Source organism: Miniopterus schreibersii (assembly GCF_964146895.1).
Source record: "Miniopterus schreibersii genome assembly, chromosome: 4".
NCBI lineage: Eukaryota > Metazoa > Chordata > Mammalia > Chiroptera > Miniopteridae > Miniopterus > Miniopterus schreibersii.
In genome coordinates this window covers 19,511,943-19,527,907 of record NC_138105.1, presented here as the reverse complement: position 1 = coordinate 19,527,907, position 15,965 = coordinate 19,511,943, and the positions used below count along the sequence as shown (strand labels likewise).

Sequence of the window (15,965 nt, the reverse complement as noted above, 5' to 3'; positions counted from 1 at the left end):
GTCCTCCTCCACATCAAAACAAAACAAAACAAAAAAACCCCAGCTCATTTGTCTCAGAAATACTTAGCTCTAAAAGATATGAGGGACCTAAGGCGTCCTCCAGTAACATACAAGCCGTAAATAACCTTATGCTGGCCCTCCAAAATACTGCCAGGATTCTGGGGCGAGGGCTGGCAGGTAGACAAAGCAAAGGAGAAGAGGGAGGGAGGGAGAACTTAAAAAGGTCTCCAAGGCAGTCATCTAAGGAAGTTCTTTCAAGGACAGGACTCAACTAGAAATGTAAAAAATGATTTGCAGAATTCTCTGACTGTTACATGAGCCCATGAGATCCATATAAGAGTAAAATTTCTTTCTGGTATAGGTCTGTACCTCCCAGATACTAGGGGCCTAGCCAAGGAACTGCAATTCTGCCTCTTGTTCCTTTTCATTCCCTTAGCTTGTAGAGTTTAAGAGCTGATGGAAACCTCAGCCATCTTCTTATCCCGGCCCTGTGCTGTATAGTAGTTAAGAAGCCTTGAGGCCTGGAAAAGGAAATACATTAGCCACATGTTCAAAGGATAAGGGCAAGGACCCAGGCTTCTTCCTTCCTGGCCCAGCACCTCTGTCCTTTAAACTTGTAGTAATCCAGTTGTAAGTAAGATCTGAGTTTTAATCTCTATTCTTTTTTTAAAAAAAACAAAACGTGTCTTTATTGATTTCAGAGAGAGGAAGGGAGAGGGAGAGAGAGATAGAAACATCAATGATGAGAGAGTCATTGATCGACTGCCTCCTGCACGTCCCCTACTAGGGGTCAAGCCGCAACCTGGGCATGTGCCCTGACTGAGAAACTGTCATCTCCTGGATCATAGGTCAATGCTCAACCGCTGAGCCATCCTGGCAGGGCAATCTCTATTTTTTCCCCTCATGTCTGTGATAATGGAGAGTATGGCTATTTCTGCTTTGTGCCTCAATTTCCCTAAACATGTAATGGGAAGTTGGATCCTAACCTAACTGATGACAGAAATGCTCCCAGCATTTTTTCAATAGTCTATAAAGGGTTATACATTTGGCATTAACTGCTCTTTAAATTATTTTACAATATTATTGTTATTATTATCCCATGTATAACTGCAAAAGGGAAAAAGTGATTCCCTTCAAGGCCATCCTGCAGACTTATACTAACTCCCTGGAGAATGTCACATACCTTGTCTTCCTTTGAACTCTCCATCTGTGCCCCTTCCTTGAATTTTGCCAGTGCATTCTTGAGGTCCTGGGATGTATAGGTATTAGTGTTGATGTCCAGCCTGTCCAAAGAGAAGTTGAGAGTCAGGAGGAAGGCACCATTTTTCCCAAGAAAGAAACTCCCCTTGGGTGGCTGGTACTCCAAGGCAAGCTAAGCCAGGCCAGCTCTAAGTCAGAGTGCACCACCCTACCTTTACCTTCAGTCAGCCAGAAGTACAACAGGGTGATCTTACCTTGAAGCTAGAAGAGGAAAGACACAGCTGAAGATGGGGTCATTTCATGAAAGAGGAGGAAATGACATGGGAGAGGACAGAGGCCCACCATGGACAGAGAGCTCTCAGCCAGCTTCTCAGGCAAAAACAAGTCTGGAATGTTTCGGCAATGCTGCTCTCAGCACATGCCAGGGCAGGACCTTCTGAAGGAAACTGAATACAGAAAGAATAACATAGACTCTATATTGTTTTTAGGAAAGAAACCAACAGAGACCTGAGCCCCCCAAGCATGTGCCTGACCTGATTTGACAAGCCAGCCTGTTTTCACAAAAACAAGCTAGATAAATTCACACCTTTAAGACCAACCCCTAAGCACAGAGTAGATGGAGAAGGTATGTGTCAACCTGACAAAGGAATGGATTTAAGATACCAAAGACTAGAATCAAGGTCAGCCACCTTCCGTAGCTAGTCTCTAAGAAGAGAGAAGAAAGGAACCAACACGGATGTAATTTCGGGAACCTGGCAAAGACTACAGAATGATATCCTCACAAAGACCCCTGGAGCTAATCCATGCCACAACCATTCATCTTGGCTGAAGAGAAGGCATTCATGGGGTGGGCAGTGGGGGTAGGTTTTACCACCAGCAGTTATTACAGTTCAGTGAACAGAGATAGCAACAAGAGTAATATGGAAAAAGTATGGAATGTGGGCTGTGCTTGACAAATCTGTCCAGCTTGGGGGGGGGGGCATTAAGGATAGCTCAGGAGATCTATCAAGGTGGGGGAGGAAGGAGTTATTGGACTGCTCTGCTCCAGGCAAGATGAGCACATCAGTCTCCTGGTCCAAGATCCTAGCAGGCTTCAGCTCTCATGAGAAGGGCATGCTCTCAAGGGCTTTGCTCATTCCGTATTTTATTTATCCTAGACAACTTTTAGGGTCCCAAGAAAAACACATGTCTTCTTTAAACTTCATTCTTCCCAAACTAATTAATAATAATTATTCATATTTATTGAACAGTTAGCCATGTGCCTGGCACGGTGTTAATCCTTTAGAAGGAGTATTTCATTCAAATCATTACCACAATCCTAAAAGATAGGGGAGAAATTCCCTCTCCTGGCAGAGTATCACCCATGCTAGCTGCTTGAGGATGACACTGCCCTGCCCCTTACCCCTAAGAGGGAGCTAAGTATTTAGGGCCATAGCTTGAACTTATCTTCCACCTCCTCTAAGATATTGTCAGGATGAATCCCATTCTGTCTCATATCTCTGTTCACTGTTCTTCCAGGCCACAAGGGTGCACGTGTGTCTGCACTCATGCACACACACAACCACCCTCAGCTGGTATTTTCACTTTATTTTTCACTGAGAAAAATAGACATTCAAGAACTCCCTCATCTTCCTAACATCAGCTCTACACACCAGCCTGCACCTAAATCTATAGTCTCTGCTTTCCCTTCCATTGTAATGGACAGTGTCCCTGCTCCTAGGGAAACTTAAGTTCCATATTCCACTTGCCTTTTCAAAAGCTTCAACTTCCATAATTATACCACTAGCTCCTGCCTGCATCATCAATTTCTCCCTTTGATTGGATTATTCCCATTAGCATACCAACACTCCTTTGACCCCATTATCATGCCATTTCCCTGCTCCCGTTCAGAGTAAAACTATGAACACACTGTCTTCACTTACTATCCTCACCTTCTTGACTGCTATTTACATTGTCATTTGCTCTAATCTGGATTCTGTTCCTACACCTCTATTAAATCTGCTCATCAAAATTACCAATAATTGATGGCCAAATCCAACAGACTCTTCACTAATGTCATGTTCCCCCACCACTCAGCAGCATCTACAGTTTAATCCCTCCCTCCTTTTCCTGGCTTCTTGTTACGGGGCTCTCCTGGTTCTTCCCCTCCTCATCTCCTCCCTGAACCCTATACATGCTGGATGCCTCAGACTTCAATTCTAGACAATATTCTCTTCTCCATCTCTATACTCCCCCCTAGGTCTTTTCAAATATCCATCAGGTAATGATGCCCAAATTTACATTCCTGACCCAAACCTCTCCCCTGAACCAGCCAGAGTCCTGTACAGCTACCTAAGTGATTTATCTTGGATTTCAGATGTTTAACCAGCACCTCAAACTTATTACATCTAAAACAATGGTCTTGATGGTTCTCCCCAGAAATCTGTCCCTCTCCCTATCTTTTCTATTGCAATAAATAGTAACTCCAAGCACTGAGTTGGACAAATTCCAAGATGAGGCTTTATACTGAATCCCTCCTCCAAACCTTCCTTCAACCCCTACATCTAAATGATTAGCAAGTCCTGTTCGCCCTACCTCCAAATTAAATCTACAAATTCATCCATTCAGTATTCTTAAACCAAAAAAAAAAAAAAAATAGCTTTTTATTTAGAAAACAACACTTGGCTTAGATGTGAGAAAAGACTTCCGTAAGTACTTTGAGACCCTGACATATATGTGTATATGTGTGTTGGGGATAGAGGGAGGTTGACAGGGTTACAACAATAGGATTTGATTCTTTCTTAGATGGTTGTGTGAAATAAATCATCAGATGACATGGGTCACCCCAGGTATAGGCATATGTGGGAAGGTAAAGATCTTTCCTAGTTCAAGGTGACATTAAGGAGGACAAATATCTCCTTATCTTATCTATCACAATATAAAGTTAAATTTTCCAACAGTAAAAACTACCCAAATATGAGCAGGCTGCTTTGTGGGGTTGTGAGTGCTACATGACTGACGGTGCACATGGACAGGCTGAGTGACTTTTTTGTCAGGTATATCAAGGAAAACACTCAGGAAAAACTGGATTTCTAAGGTCCCTTTCTGCCTCATTATCTAATTGTAAAATATTGTGAAAATAATAAATAGATGAACAACAAGATGGCGTTGTAGGTAACAGCAGTACCCGTCACCTCCCACAACCACATCAAAATTACAACTAAAATACATAACAGCCATCATTCAGAACCTCCTGAAATCTAGCTGAATAGAAGTCCTACAACTAGGGAACTGAAGAAGCACATTGAGATTGGTAGGAAGGGCGGAGACCCGGGGCAGAATCTTGGCTGAATCACAGAGATGGCCACACCCAGGTGCCACGGTTAAAAATCGGGAGGGAGCCCGGCCGGGCATGGCTCAGGGATCAGCATTTGACCTAGGATCCAGGAGATAGTGGTTGGATTCCCAGTAGGGGCACATGCCCAGGTTGCCGACTCCATCCCCAGTGGGGGCCGTTTGGGAGGCAGCTGATCAATGACTCTCTCATCATTGATGTTTCTATCTCTCCCCCTCTCCCTTCCTCTCTCTGAAATCAATAAAGATATATATTTTTTTTAAATAAAATAAATAAAATCGGGAGGGATATCTTGGCAATGGAGGTTTCCTGGAGGAACATGGGGTCCCACCCCAACATGAGGCCCCTTAGCCCAGGGTTCCAGTGACAGGAAGAGAAGTCCCCACACCTTTGGGATGTAAAAACCAGCGGGGATTGTAGCTAAGTGTGCGGAGGCTGCTGGAGTTCCAGGCAGTTCCTCTTAAAGGGCTGGCGCACAGACTTACTCAGATGCACTCCCTTTGAGCTCCAGCACTGGGCAGCAGCTTGAAAGAAACCTGGGACATTCAGGGAGGAAATAACTTGCCTGGAATCAGGGAAAGAGCTGGAGGAGGGGCAGCTTTCTCACAGACAGAAGAGCTGGCAGAGGCCATTGCTCCTTTGACGAGCCCTCCCCCCACAGAGCCAGCAGGCAGGCACCTTTTCTGAATCTCCATCAAACCTGAATCACACCTTTCACCCCACCCTGGTGATTCCCAGAGACCCTGCCCTCCCTACTAGCAAGCTCATCCATACCATTTCCAGTGGCTTTTCTATGCAAGTGGCCTTTCTAGCCTCATGCTTAGGACTTTCATAAAATCTCTCAAACAAGCAGCAGCTGGCCTCAGTGCGCCCCATACCTCTCGATAAGTGGCCCCAGGCCTGGCACTAGTGGCAGCCTGCATTGGTTCATAGCTTGGCCTCTCCTGGATACCTCCAAGCCCAGCACAAGTAGCAGCCAGCTACGGATTGCTGTGTAGCTCATGCTGGGTGGCCCTGGGCAAGGCACTGGCAGAGGCTGACTTTGTACCTCCTGGGAGGCCCCAGAGACAGTGCATCCGATAGTCAGCTTCAACCATGCTGGATTACAACCCTACCACATCCACGAGTGACACACTCAAGGGGCACACTTGGGGAACACCAAAGCTCCACTGAAGTAAATCCTGCTCCACAGGGGTGTCTCCAGTACAGCAACTCTTTGATTGTAGCTGCAGCTGGTCCTCACAGCCGATTGGCCTGGGGGTTGATTCCTCCCAGTGACGCCAATAGCAACCAAGGCTCAACTACAGCAGAACAGTACACACAGCCCACACCGGGGAGCACCTAAAAGACTCAGCTCAGGTGACTAGGGAGACTGAGCCACTGGGCCCTATAGGACACCTACTACACAAATCCACTCTAAAAATTCCAGGAGACATAGCAGCTCTACCTAATATATAGAAACAAACACCAGGAAGCAGCCAAAATGAGGAGGCAAAGAAACATGTCACAAAACAAAGAACAGAAGAAACCTCCAGAAAAAGAAGTAAATGAAATGGAGCCAAGCAAGCTACTAGATATAGAGTTCAAAACAATAGTCATAGGGTTGCTCAAGGATCTTAGTAAGACTATTAAGGAAATTGGTGAGATCATTAATGACACAATAAAGTACCAGTCAGAAATGAAGGCTACACGAACTGAAATGAATAATAATTTAGAGGGAATCGACAGTAGAGTACAGGGCGCTGAGAATCAAATCAGCAATGTGGAATATGAAGAAGCAAAAAAACAATCAGAAGAGCAAAAAGAAAAAAGAATCCAGAAATATGAAAATAGTGTACGGAGTCTCTGGGACAACTTCAAGTGGCCCAATATTCACATTATGGGTGTGCCAGAAGGAGAAGAAAGAGACCAAGAAATTGAAAACCTAGTTGGAAAAATGATGACAGAAAACTTCCCCTACCTGGGGAAAGAAATCAACTTACAAGTCCAGGAAGCACAAAGAGTCCCAAACAAGAGGAACCCAAAGAGGCCCACACCAAGACAGATCACAATTAAAATGCCAAAGGTTAAAGACAAAGAGAGAATCTTAAAAACAGCAAGAGAAAAGCAATTAGTTACCTACAAGGGAGCACTCATACGACTGTCAGCTGATTTCTCAACAGAAACTTTGCAGGCCAGAATGGAGTGGCAAGAAATATTCAAAGTGATGAAAAGCAAGAACCTACAACCAAGATTACTCTGCCCAGCAAAGCTATCATTTAGAACTGAAGGTCAAATAAAGAGCTTCGTAGATAAGAAAAAGCTAAAGGAGTTCATCACCACCAAACCAGTATTACATGAAATGCTGAAGGGTCTTCTTTAAGAAGAAGCTAATGAAGGAAAGAATCTGACAAACAAAACTCGCCCAGAGACATTAAAGCATGCAACAGACTGTCATATCTCAGAGGGAAGAGATAAGAGGGAAGAGATAAGAGGGAAGAGATAAGAGGGAAGGAGGGTGGGGGGTGGGAGATTAACCAAAGAAGTTATATGCATATATGCATAACCCATAGACACAGACAATAATGTGGTGAAGGCCTGGGGAGGGGGTGGGAGCAAAGTGGAGGGGATCAATGGGGGGGGGCGGGATGGGACACCTGTAATACTTTCAACAATAAAGATAAATTTTAAAATAGTAATAATAATAATAAATATACAAGAACTGGGTAACGCTATTCCCACTCAATCCATGACTGATTCCTAATACTTAACATGTATTAGAACAGGGGCAACAAACTACCTGTAATGACCAGATAATACTTGAGGTTTTGTGGGCCTTTTGGTGATTGTCCCAACTACACAACTCTTCCAATGTAGCAAGAAAGCAGCCATAGGTAACACATAAATGAATATGACTATGTACCAATAAAACTTTTTATGGACACTGAAATCTGAATTTCACACAATTTTCATGAGTCATGGAATATTCTTCTTTTATTTTTTCCCCTAACCATTTTAACATTTAAAAAAATGTTAAAAACAACTTAGCTTGTGAGTCGTTCAAAAACAGGCAGCAGTCCCAATATGGCCACAGGCCATAATTTGCTAGTCCCTGTGTTAGAAACTTCATGACTGGTATTAATACCAACCTTTCAAATTGCATAATTCTAGCAGCCCCTGAAATTCCATGCCCCAACCTCCTTCTCCCTCATGCAGGAAATAGGAAACAGAGAACTTGGTAATTCAAAGCAAATAACAGAAAAATTGAGACTATGAATTGCCCAAAATCAAATAATCTAAACTGGTTATTAAAAACAAGGCAACCTTTTACCATTGGAGAACTTTTATACTATAAGAGAGCTTGTTTTAATTTAATATGGACTAACAAGAGGAAAAGTTAGTCTGAATGAAAGACTTTAAAATGCATTTTTATTGTTCACCAAGGAAGTATTACTGCAAAGCAGAAGGCCTAACAGGCCTCTTTTAATGAATAGATGACTCATCTGTAATCAGCACATTAATTGTTGGGATTCAAATGGGTGCTCTTAAAGTACTGGGAAAAATAGCTTCATTTTTAAAGCAGGTTAAGCATTCCCCCTACAGCCTTTTTTTAAAGTATCAATTTGCTTTGCAAACTATTTCTTTCCAAAGACCGTAGAAGTAAACTTCTATGAAACCCTAAGAGATTTATCACAAATTCTAGGCTATTAAATTTCAAATATTTTTAAAAGTCACATGAATGTGCATAAGAAACATTGCATTGCCATTACTTTCAGTATTACAAAATCAGTGTTGTTAGTCTCCCAGTCCCTAGGGATGACACTGTACCTTTTGCCTTTTTTCGACCCTTTCAAAGTATTTCGAAAGTTGTCTTCATCTTGAAGTTTCACTTCTCTTGCTCCAGTCTGGAGATTCAGCCGCACATGGGATCCCCCAGGGACAGCTTGACCTAAAAGCCAAGAAGAGAAAAGGCTCATGAAGTATACAGTCCTCAGAGGAACACTGGTGGAATGGCTGGCTAACAAGTCAATAGGACTTACTAGTTCATGAAGACCAGACTCTGCAGTATTCAGTTACCTGGATCCATCCATATATCCTTCCCTCCTTCCCTCCTTCCCCCCTTCCTTATCCCTACTCTGTCCATCTCCCTCTCTTTCTTCCTCCCTCCCTCCATCTCTCTCTCTCTCACACACACACACACATGCATGCACACACACCAATCACAATTCTCCTTTTGCTAATCCACATCAAATAAAGGGATGAAGCAAGGTGGGCAAAGGTATCTGCAGTTTAATCCAGAGACTAATGTCCCCCAGTTAGAACCTGCATATTTAAGCCATTCAGTTTTCTTTAAATTGAGCTATAATAAGCCTTTTTGTTTTGTCCAGTAGATGAATGGTGAATACCTACTTACCCTTCAGGATATGGCTACATTACTGGCTCCTCCACTACATCCTTTGTGCCCCTCCCCTGACAGCTTGCCATTCCAGCAAGCTTACACCTCACCACCCTCATCAATTTGATCAGGCTCCCTCTATGAGGCTCTCCCCTTCCTGGCACAGAGACTATCTCCTTTTTTATTTTCCCAGCCTCCAGGCCAGAGCTTGTCATATATAATTTGTGACACTTAATGTTTATAAGAAGGAAGAAGCAAGGGACTGAAAAGCAGGAGGACATGCCAAGCCAAGGAGGCAGGGATTGGAACCAAGAAAAACTAAAAACCTATACCCACCTACATCAGAAGAGCTGACCCACTAGCTGGGCAAACAAGTGTTGTAAATGAATGGGCTATCCATATACATTGTACAAAATTACCCAAGGATAGTTAAAAAGCAACTTGCAAGATCACATACTACAAATGAATGTTACACTTATTCATTCATGCAACTGATATTTACCAAGCAACTACTATACACCAGGCCACTGTGGTAGACAGGTTCTAGGAATACAAAAGAGGAATGTTGATGGCTGCAGGAATGGAGAATTTCAAGGGGAAAAGCTCTTCAGGGGTTTGGAAATGTATAAACAGAGATGCTGCTCGGACACTTGAGCTTTGACTCTGCTTTTTCCTGACAGAGGATGGCATTATCTTGCTGTTGCTGAGTTTCATTCAAGAATCCCCACTCCCACCCCACAAAAGGGTAACAGAGCAAACATTCCTTAAGGGGAAACACATAGCACAAGTTCTCTCAAAATGATCCCATAAACCCTGAATGTAAAAGAGTAGCGATGTAGCATGAATTCAGGTTTTCTCAATTCTAGCAGGACCATAGTGAACTCCAAGTTTCACCGACCACCATGCTTCCATCACAGAACCAGGGAGCCAAAGAAACACCATGCCAAGACATGCTGTTCTGTTCCTGCTGTTCCACTTCAGCAGGGAGTTTCTGTATCTTTGGCTAAAAAATAAATGGGAACTTAAGTACCTCAGTGTATGTGCATAATGACCCTCTTCTAACCTCAAACCTTTCCCAAATGCTTCAAGGATAAAAAATATGTTCAGGTAGAGTGGGGAAACCTTTCTCTGGGGAGGCTTCCTGTATAAGGTTGAGGATTAAATGAGGCAAAAAGTGAGAGCTAGACTGGGAAGAAAGGGAATCCCAAATAGATGGAGCCCTGTGTGCAAAGGCTCAGGCACAGAAACTGACAGGCTGCATGCAGGAGGCAAAGAGCAGAAGAGGCTGAAAGAACTACAAGGGCTGTGGGGGTTGCTGGCTTGGTGAGCCATCAGGAAGCCCAGGTTGGGGATGAAAATAGAGCTAATGGCTGAGGAAGCTGTTTCTGGGAGGAGATGAAGCCACATACTAGCAAGAATGTTTATCCTATTCCTATGGTCATGGGGAAAGAGTTATCTTCTTTAGCATTAGTCTTATATCTGAACATGTGGAGGGGAGAGGCTGTCTCACCTAGAGAGATTCAAAAATGACAAACAACAGCTGGCTAAATGCTAAGCAGGTCATCCTTCATATTTCTCTACTTTGCCACCCCCTACTCCATACTCAATCTATCTCCAAAACCTGGTGATTTTTCCTGCTATATGTCTCTTGAATTCATACCCTTCTTTCTGTCCTCCCATCACTGCTCTTGTTCAAACTACTCTCTCTTGTGGACCCTGCCAGAGCCTCCCAACTGACCTCCCCTATCTACTCTTGCCTCCCAATCTATGTGTTCTTTACAACGAATGATTTTCCTTTTTCAAAATACAAATCTGACTATGTAATTATCCTGCTTCAAACCTTGTAATGGCCTCCTACTGTTCTTAGAATAAAGATGGAAGTCCTCATGCTGGTCAATGAGGCCCTTTAGTATCTAATCCTTGCCTGCCCCTTCAGGCTTGTCCACAACTCACTCCCCCTGCTCTAGGACACACTGGTCTTTTCCCATTCCATGAAAGAACCATGCTCCTTCCTACAATGGAGCCATTCCACTCCTGCTCCCTTTGCCCAAAATTCTCTTTCCAACCCCAGCCTCCATCTCCTTCCCTTTTCAATCTCGGCTAAGAGTCACTTCCTCTGAGCCCTGGCCAGCATGCTCAGTGGTTAGAGGTCAGCTCCACGCACCAAAGGGTTGCGGGTTTGATTCCGAGTCAAGGGCATGTACCTGTGTTGCAGGGTCGCGGGTTTGATTCCAAGTCAAGGGCACGTACCTGTGTTGCAGGTTGGATTCCCTAGCCCTGGTCAGGGTGTGTTCGGGAGGCAACCAATCAATGTGTCTCTCTCATATTGATGTTTCTCTCTCTCCCCCTCCCTCCCTTCCACACTCTAAAAATGGAAAAAAATATATCCTCAGGCGAGGATTAACAAAAAATACCCAAAAAAGGTCACTTCCTCTGAGAGCATCCTCTATTTCTCAGACCAGATCCAGCTGCCCCCTAAAGGCTTTCACAGCACCATGACCCTTTTTTAAAAACTAGCACTTTTACCACAATCAGTAGTTATATTTTAGTTGGTTATTTTTTTAACCTGGTAAATATAAATGCTCATCATTTTATCCCCAGAGCCTATCACAGGGCCTAGCATATAGTAAACCCTCAATAATTATTTGTTGAGTGAAAAATTAAATGTGAAAGAGAGAAAATCTTAACTGATCTAGAGGTGTGTGGAAAGGCCAACAAGGATTTTCACTAGGGCAAGTATATTCATAATAATTAGCAGTCACGTTAATAGTTATTTTTACTAGTAATAGTACTAATACTACTGCTACTACTACTAATAGCAGCATCTTGCATTTTCAGACTTTTGGTCAAAATTAGAAATGGAAAAGGAAAAAGTATGTGACTTTATAAGTTTAAAAACATAACAGGTTATACCATGCTAAGCTAGCCAAGGATGAGACTAGGATCTTATGTGAATCAATTTATTTTATTTGGGGAAATTCCAAAATTAATCCCTTCACATAAGCCACCACAGGGGGTAAGAGCAACCACAATAGCATTAACTTAAAATACAGGTTACGCTCATTTAAAATACACAAAACCAACCATGGCAGTAGCAGTGGCAGAGGCAGCAGCAAACACAATATTTTCAAGTGTTTCCACCCCACTGGGAAAAAGGCCAAGTTAAAGAGAGTGTGTGATCTGACCTGCATCCCTCTAGGGCCTCTGTGAAGGGACTACAACACTGGGGAAAAGCACAGCAGAGGCAAAAAGTCACAAGATACATGCAAGTAAAGAGTTAGGAATTGAGGCAGGAGGCAGAGGGCAAGGGAACAGGCAGAAAATAAGATGGGGATCTAGAAAGGCAAAGAGGCCTAAATTGTCTGTTTCTCCCACTGGCTCCCTGGGGACAGACCTCAGCCTAAGGAAGCTCTCTGTCTATAATAAGTAGAGCCTTGTCCAAATTAAGTAAGGCCACATCATACTTGAGCTGTGACTCCCACTGGAACTCTCTGTCACGAATTTCAATCACAGTCCAAGACCCAGGTAACACTCCTGCTTTCCCCATGGGGAGTAGAGGGAGAATCTGTGGTATATTGCATTACTGTCACCGATTTTCTTCCCTCCTGGGTGTATTCACACCCTTTGCCATGCAGCCCCTCTTATACAGTAAGAGTAAGATTAGAGTGGTAGAGTGGACTTTTATAGCCCTTGACTTTGTACTTAGCTTGTGATATGCCTTGGCCAGCTGGATGTTAGCAAATGCATCACAGAGGTTTGAAACATGCCTGTGTGTTTGGCTCATCTCTTGCAATTCTGCCATCATCATGAGAAGACCATGTTCCACTATATTCCAGTCCAAGAAGAATGAGAGACCCACAGAGCAGACCTGGATCCAAACTACAGACTGGAGCTAAATCCAGCTAAGCCCAGCCATGGTCAGCCAAGTATAGCTGATGTGCAGGCATGTGAGCAAGAATAAAAGACTGAATTTAACTTTTTATTTTGTACCACCTTTAACCTACACAAAAGTTACAAAAGTAATACAGTTTCTAAATATTGCTAACATAGCCTTTCCAAATGTTAATATCTTACATAGCCATAGACGATTATCAGAACTGGGAAATTAACAATACCATTTACCAAACTATAAAGATCCTTTTCATTAGTGTTTCCACTAATCTCCTTTCGGTTCCAGAATCCCATATGGCCTTTGGTTATTTCTCCCTAGTATCCTGTAGTCTGCAACAGTTCCTCAGACTTCCCCTGTCTTTTATGACTCTGAAACCCTGAGGAATACTGATCAGTTATTCAGGACTACCTGGTATCTTCTCATGATTAAACTAAGGTCATACATCTTTGTCAGGAAAACCACAGAAATGATGCAGTAGTGTTCTCAGTGCTTCATATTACAAAGTTTATGATGTCAATATGACTTCTTACTGCTTAATACCGGCCTTGATCAACTAAGAAAAGTAATCTCTATGGAGCTTTTTCACTGTAGCAAACCAAAATAAATGCAAACTGCCAAACTGTGGTAAATAGTTTGGCAGTTTCTCAAAAAGTTAAACAGAGTAACCACATGAACCCAGCAATTCCACATCTACTAGGTATATAGAAAGAAAATGAAAAGATATGCTCACACTAAAACTTGTACATTAATCCTTGTTACAGCATTATTTATAATAGTCAAAATGTGGAAACAATCCAAATGTCCATCAATTGATAAAAGAATATACAAAATGTGGTATATCCATATAGTGAAATAATATTCAGCCATTAAAAGGAATGAAATACTGATATATACTACAATATGGACAGACTTTAAATACTTTACACAGAGTGAAAAAAGCCACATATCATATGGTTCCTTTTAAATGAAATGTCCAGAATAGACAAATCAAGAGACACAGTACATTAGTGGCTGTCAGGGGCTCAGGGGAGGGAAGAATGGGGAATGACCACCAATAGGCATGAGGTATTTTTTGTGGGTGATGAAACTGTTCTAAAATTACATAGTGGTGATGACTGCACAATATTGTGCATATACTAAAAACCACTGAATTGTTTTAAAAAATTATGAGGAAATACTCTGAGATTATACGAACCCTTTTTTTCCTCCTCACACCACACCATCAGGGGAATCCATGTGCAACAGTTACCACTGTGGTGCTGATCTAATGACAATTTTCTACTTCCCTCCTTCCTCACACATACTTAAAATTTCATTGCAAGGAAAAACTGTCACTCCTCCATCTATTTAATTATTTACTTATACTAGTATGGACTCGTAGGTATTTTATTCTATAAGTTATAATCCAATACTATCATTATTTATTTTGTTGCTCAAATTGTTTCAGCTTTGGCAATTAGGAGCTCCTTCAGGTTGACTCTTGTATTTCTTTAACAAGTCCCTGCCCCCCATCATTTTCTTTTTTCAGGTATTTCCTTCCTTTCTGTTTTCATAAAATGTTCCAAGTTCATCTTGTATTTTCCTTTCCCTAGAATCAACTATTTCTCAACGAACCCTAGTTTATTTTATTCAAGAACAGTGTTTAGAAACCAAGATCTGAGTGTGAAATGTGCTCATTACTACTACGTTGTCACTGCTTCTAGACCCTTTCAATGAGACCTAAGAAATGTATATGTGCGTATACATTTATACACATATATACTTCTGTATCTATTTGCCTATATATCTAATTTAAAACTAAGTTTATACTTATATCTCAGATTCCAATCTAACATCACACAGTTCATTTGTCTTCCCCCTTTCCTTATTTGTAACTTCTTTCTCCAATTGTGAGAAACCTGGCTCTTACTGTCTGCAATATATTTATTTGTTGTTCAATTCTAGTACACATATAAACTAGTTTCAAAATTTCTAATCTATATCCCTGTGAGAAACCCATTTACCAAACTAGATCACAGCATTTATGTAGTTTTTTTTGTCTTTGGCTTTACAGTACCTGTCTTTAATTTTATAGTATATCTAGTCAAGATATCATTTCACAAAGTCACTTAGGCTAGTTTTTTTTCTCTTTTACTCCCTTCAGTATAATTATGCTATTAATTTATAATATTTGGTTTATTTATTAGTGTCTGTACTCTATTTTGTAGCTCCAGCTCCTCCACACCCTGGTTACTTTAATTGTTTACTTGGGCCGGGGGCATCTGAAGGGTATGTGAACAATTACTACAGTTCTAAAAGTCAGAGCCATACCAAAAAATTACTGTTGTTTTAAGCCGAGTTTTGAGGTGATTTGTTTATTGTGGCAATTCAGCCTAATGGTCCTGAAACAAGGAAGTTAAAGGTGTCCAATATAAAGAACAGTTCATTTTTCTGAAATTATATAGTTTCTGTATCTTTTTAGTGTTAAAATGTCCTTTCATAAAATGAGGTGATGATGATGATAGATGATAGTGGGCTATTTCTATGTCAAGGTCCTTAACTCAGCATAGTAAAAAAGTTGGCCTCTGGTTACCCTAAATTTTCTTTTAAAGTTTTTCTGGTCCATGAAACACCCTAGTCTAAAAACATCTAGGGACATTTGAGAATTATTCCCATTGTACGCTTTTCATGAGTGAAATGTATGGCATACAAATTTTATCTCAATAAAGTTGTTTTTAAAAATCATTTCTTTGGATAAAGATCCTTTTGAATCCGGAAAGAGTAATTATCAGATGCAGTCCAAGATGATAGCAAATATTTCCAGGGGCCAGGATAGACAGCTAAGCTCAGAGCCTAAACACAGTCCCAGAAGGACAGTTCTGGCCAGAGCAGGAAGACGGAAACAGGCCTAGAAAAGCTGAGGCCTTAAAGCACCTGGGCAAGAGGAACCCCGGTTAGAAGGGCAGGTAAGAAATAGTGATCTAAGAGGCAAACACAAACACAAATGCTCATGAGAGGCAGGCAGGCAAGAGAGATAGTGAGGAGGGCCATCTGCAAGACAACAGGCAGTGATGAGGGCTAAGAAAAATGCCCGCTCTAACACATTTGAATTTTTAAATATAAAAGCCAAACAAAATATATCCATCAATGAAATTCAGCCTGCAGCTAATTTGTGACTGCTGGTC

The 15,965-nt window shown here is 41.8% G+C and overlaps 1 protein-coding gene across 5 annotated transcripts in view; it reads right to left on the bottom strand.

Moving 5' to 3' along the window:
* SIL1 (SIL1 nucleotide exchange factor) overlaps positions 1-15,965 on the bottom strand; it is a 252,419-nt gene that overhangs the window by 78,374 nt on the left and 158,080 nt on the right. For all 5 annotated transcript variants that reach the window (XR_013998657.1, XR_013998658.1, XM_081134981.1 and 2 more), the window contains exons 4-5: positions 8,342-8,462; positions 1,184-1,283 (exon numbers count right to left, since the gene is read on the bottom strand). Coding sequence is in view for 3 of the 5 variants with exons in the window: in XM_081134981.1 (XP_080991107.1) it covers positions 1,184-1,283; positions 8,342-8,462 (221 nt within the window). In the remaining 2 variants the exon portion in view is untranslated. The remainder of the gene's footprint in view (positions 1-1,183; positions 1,284-8,341; positions 8,463-15,965) is intronic.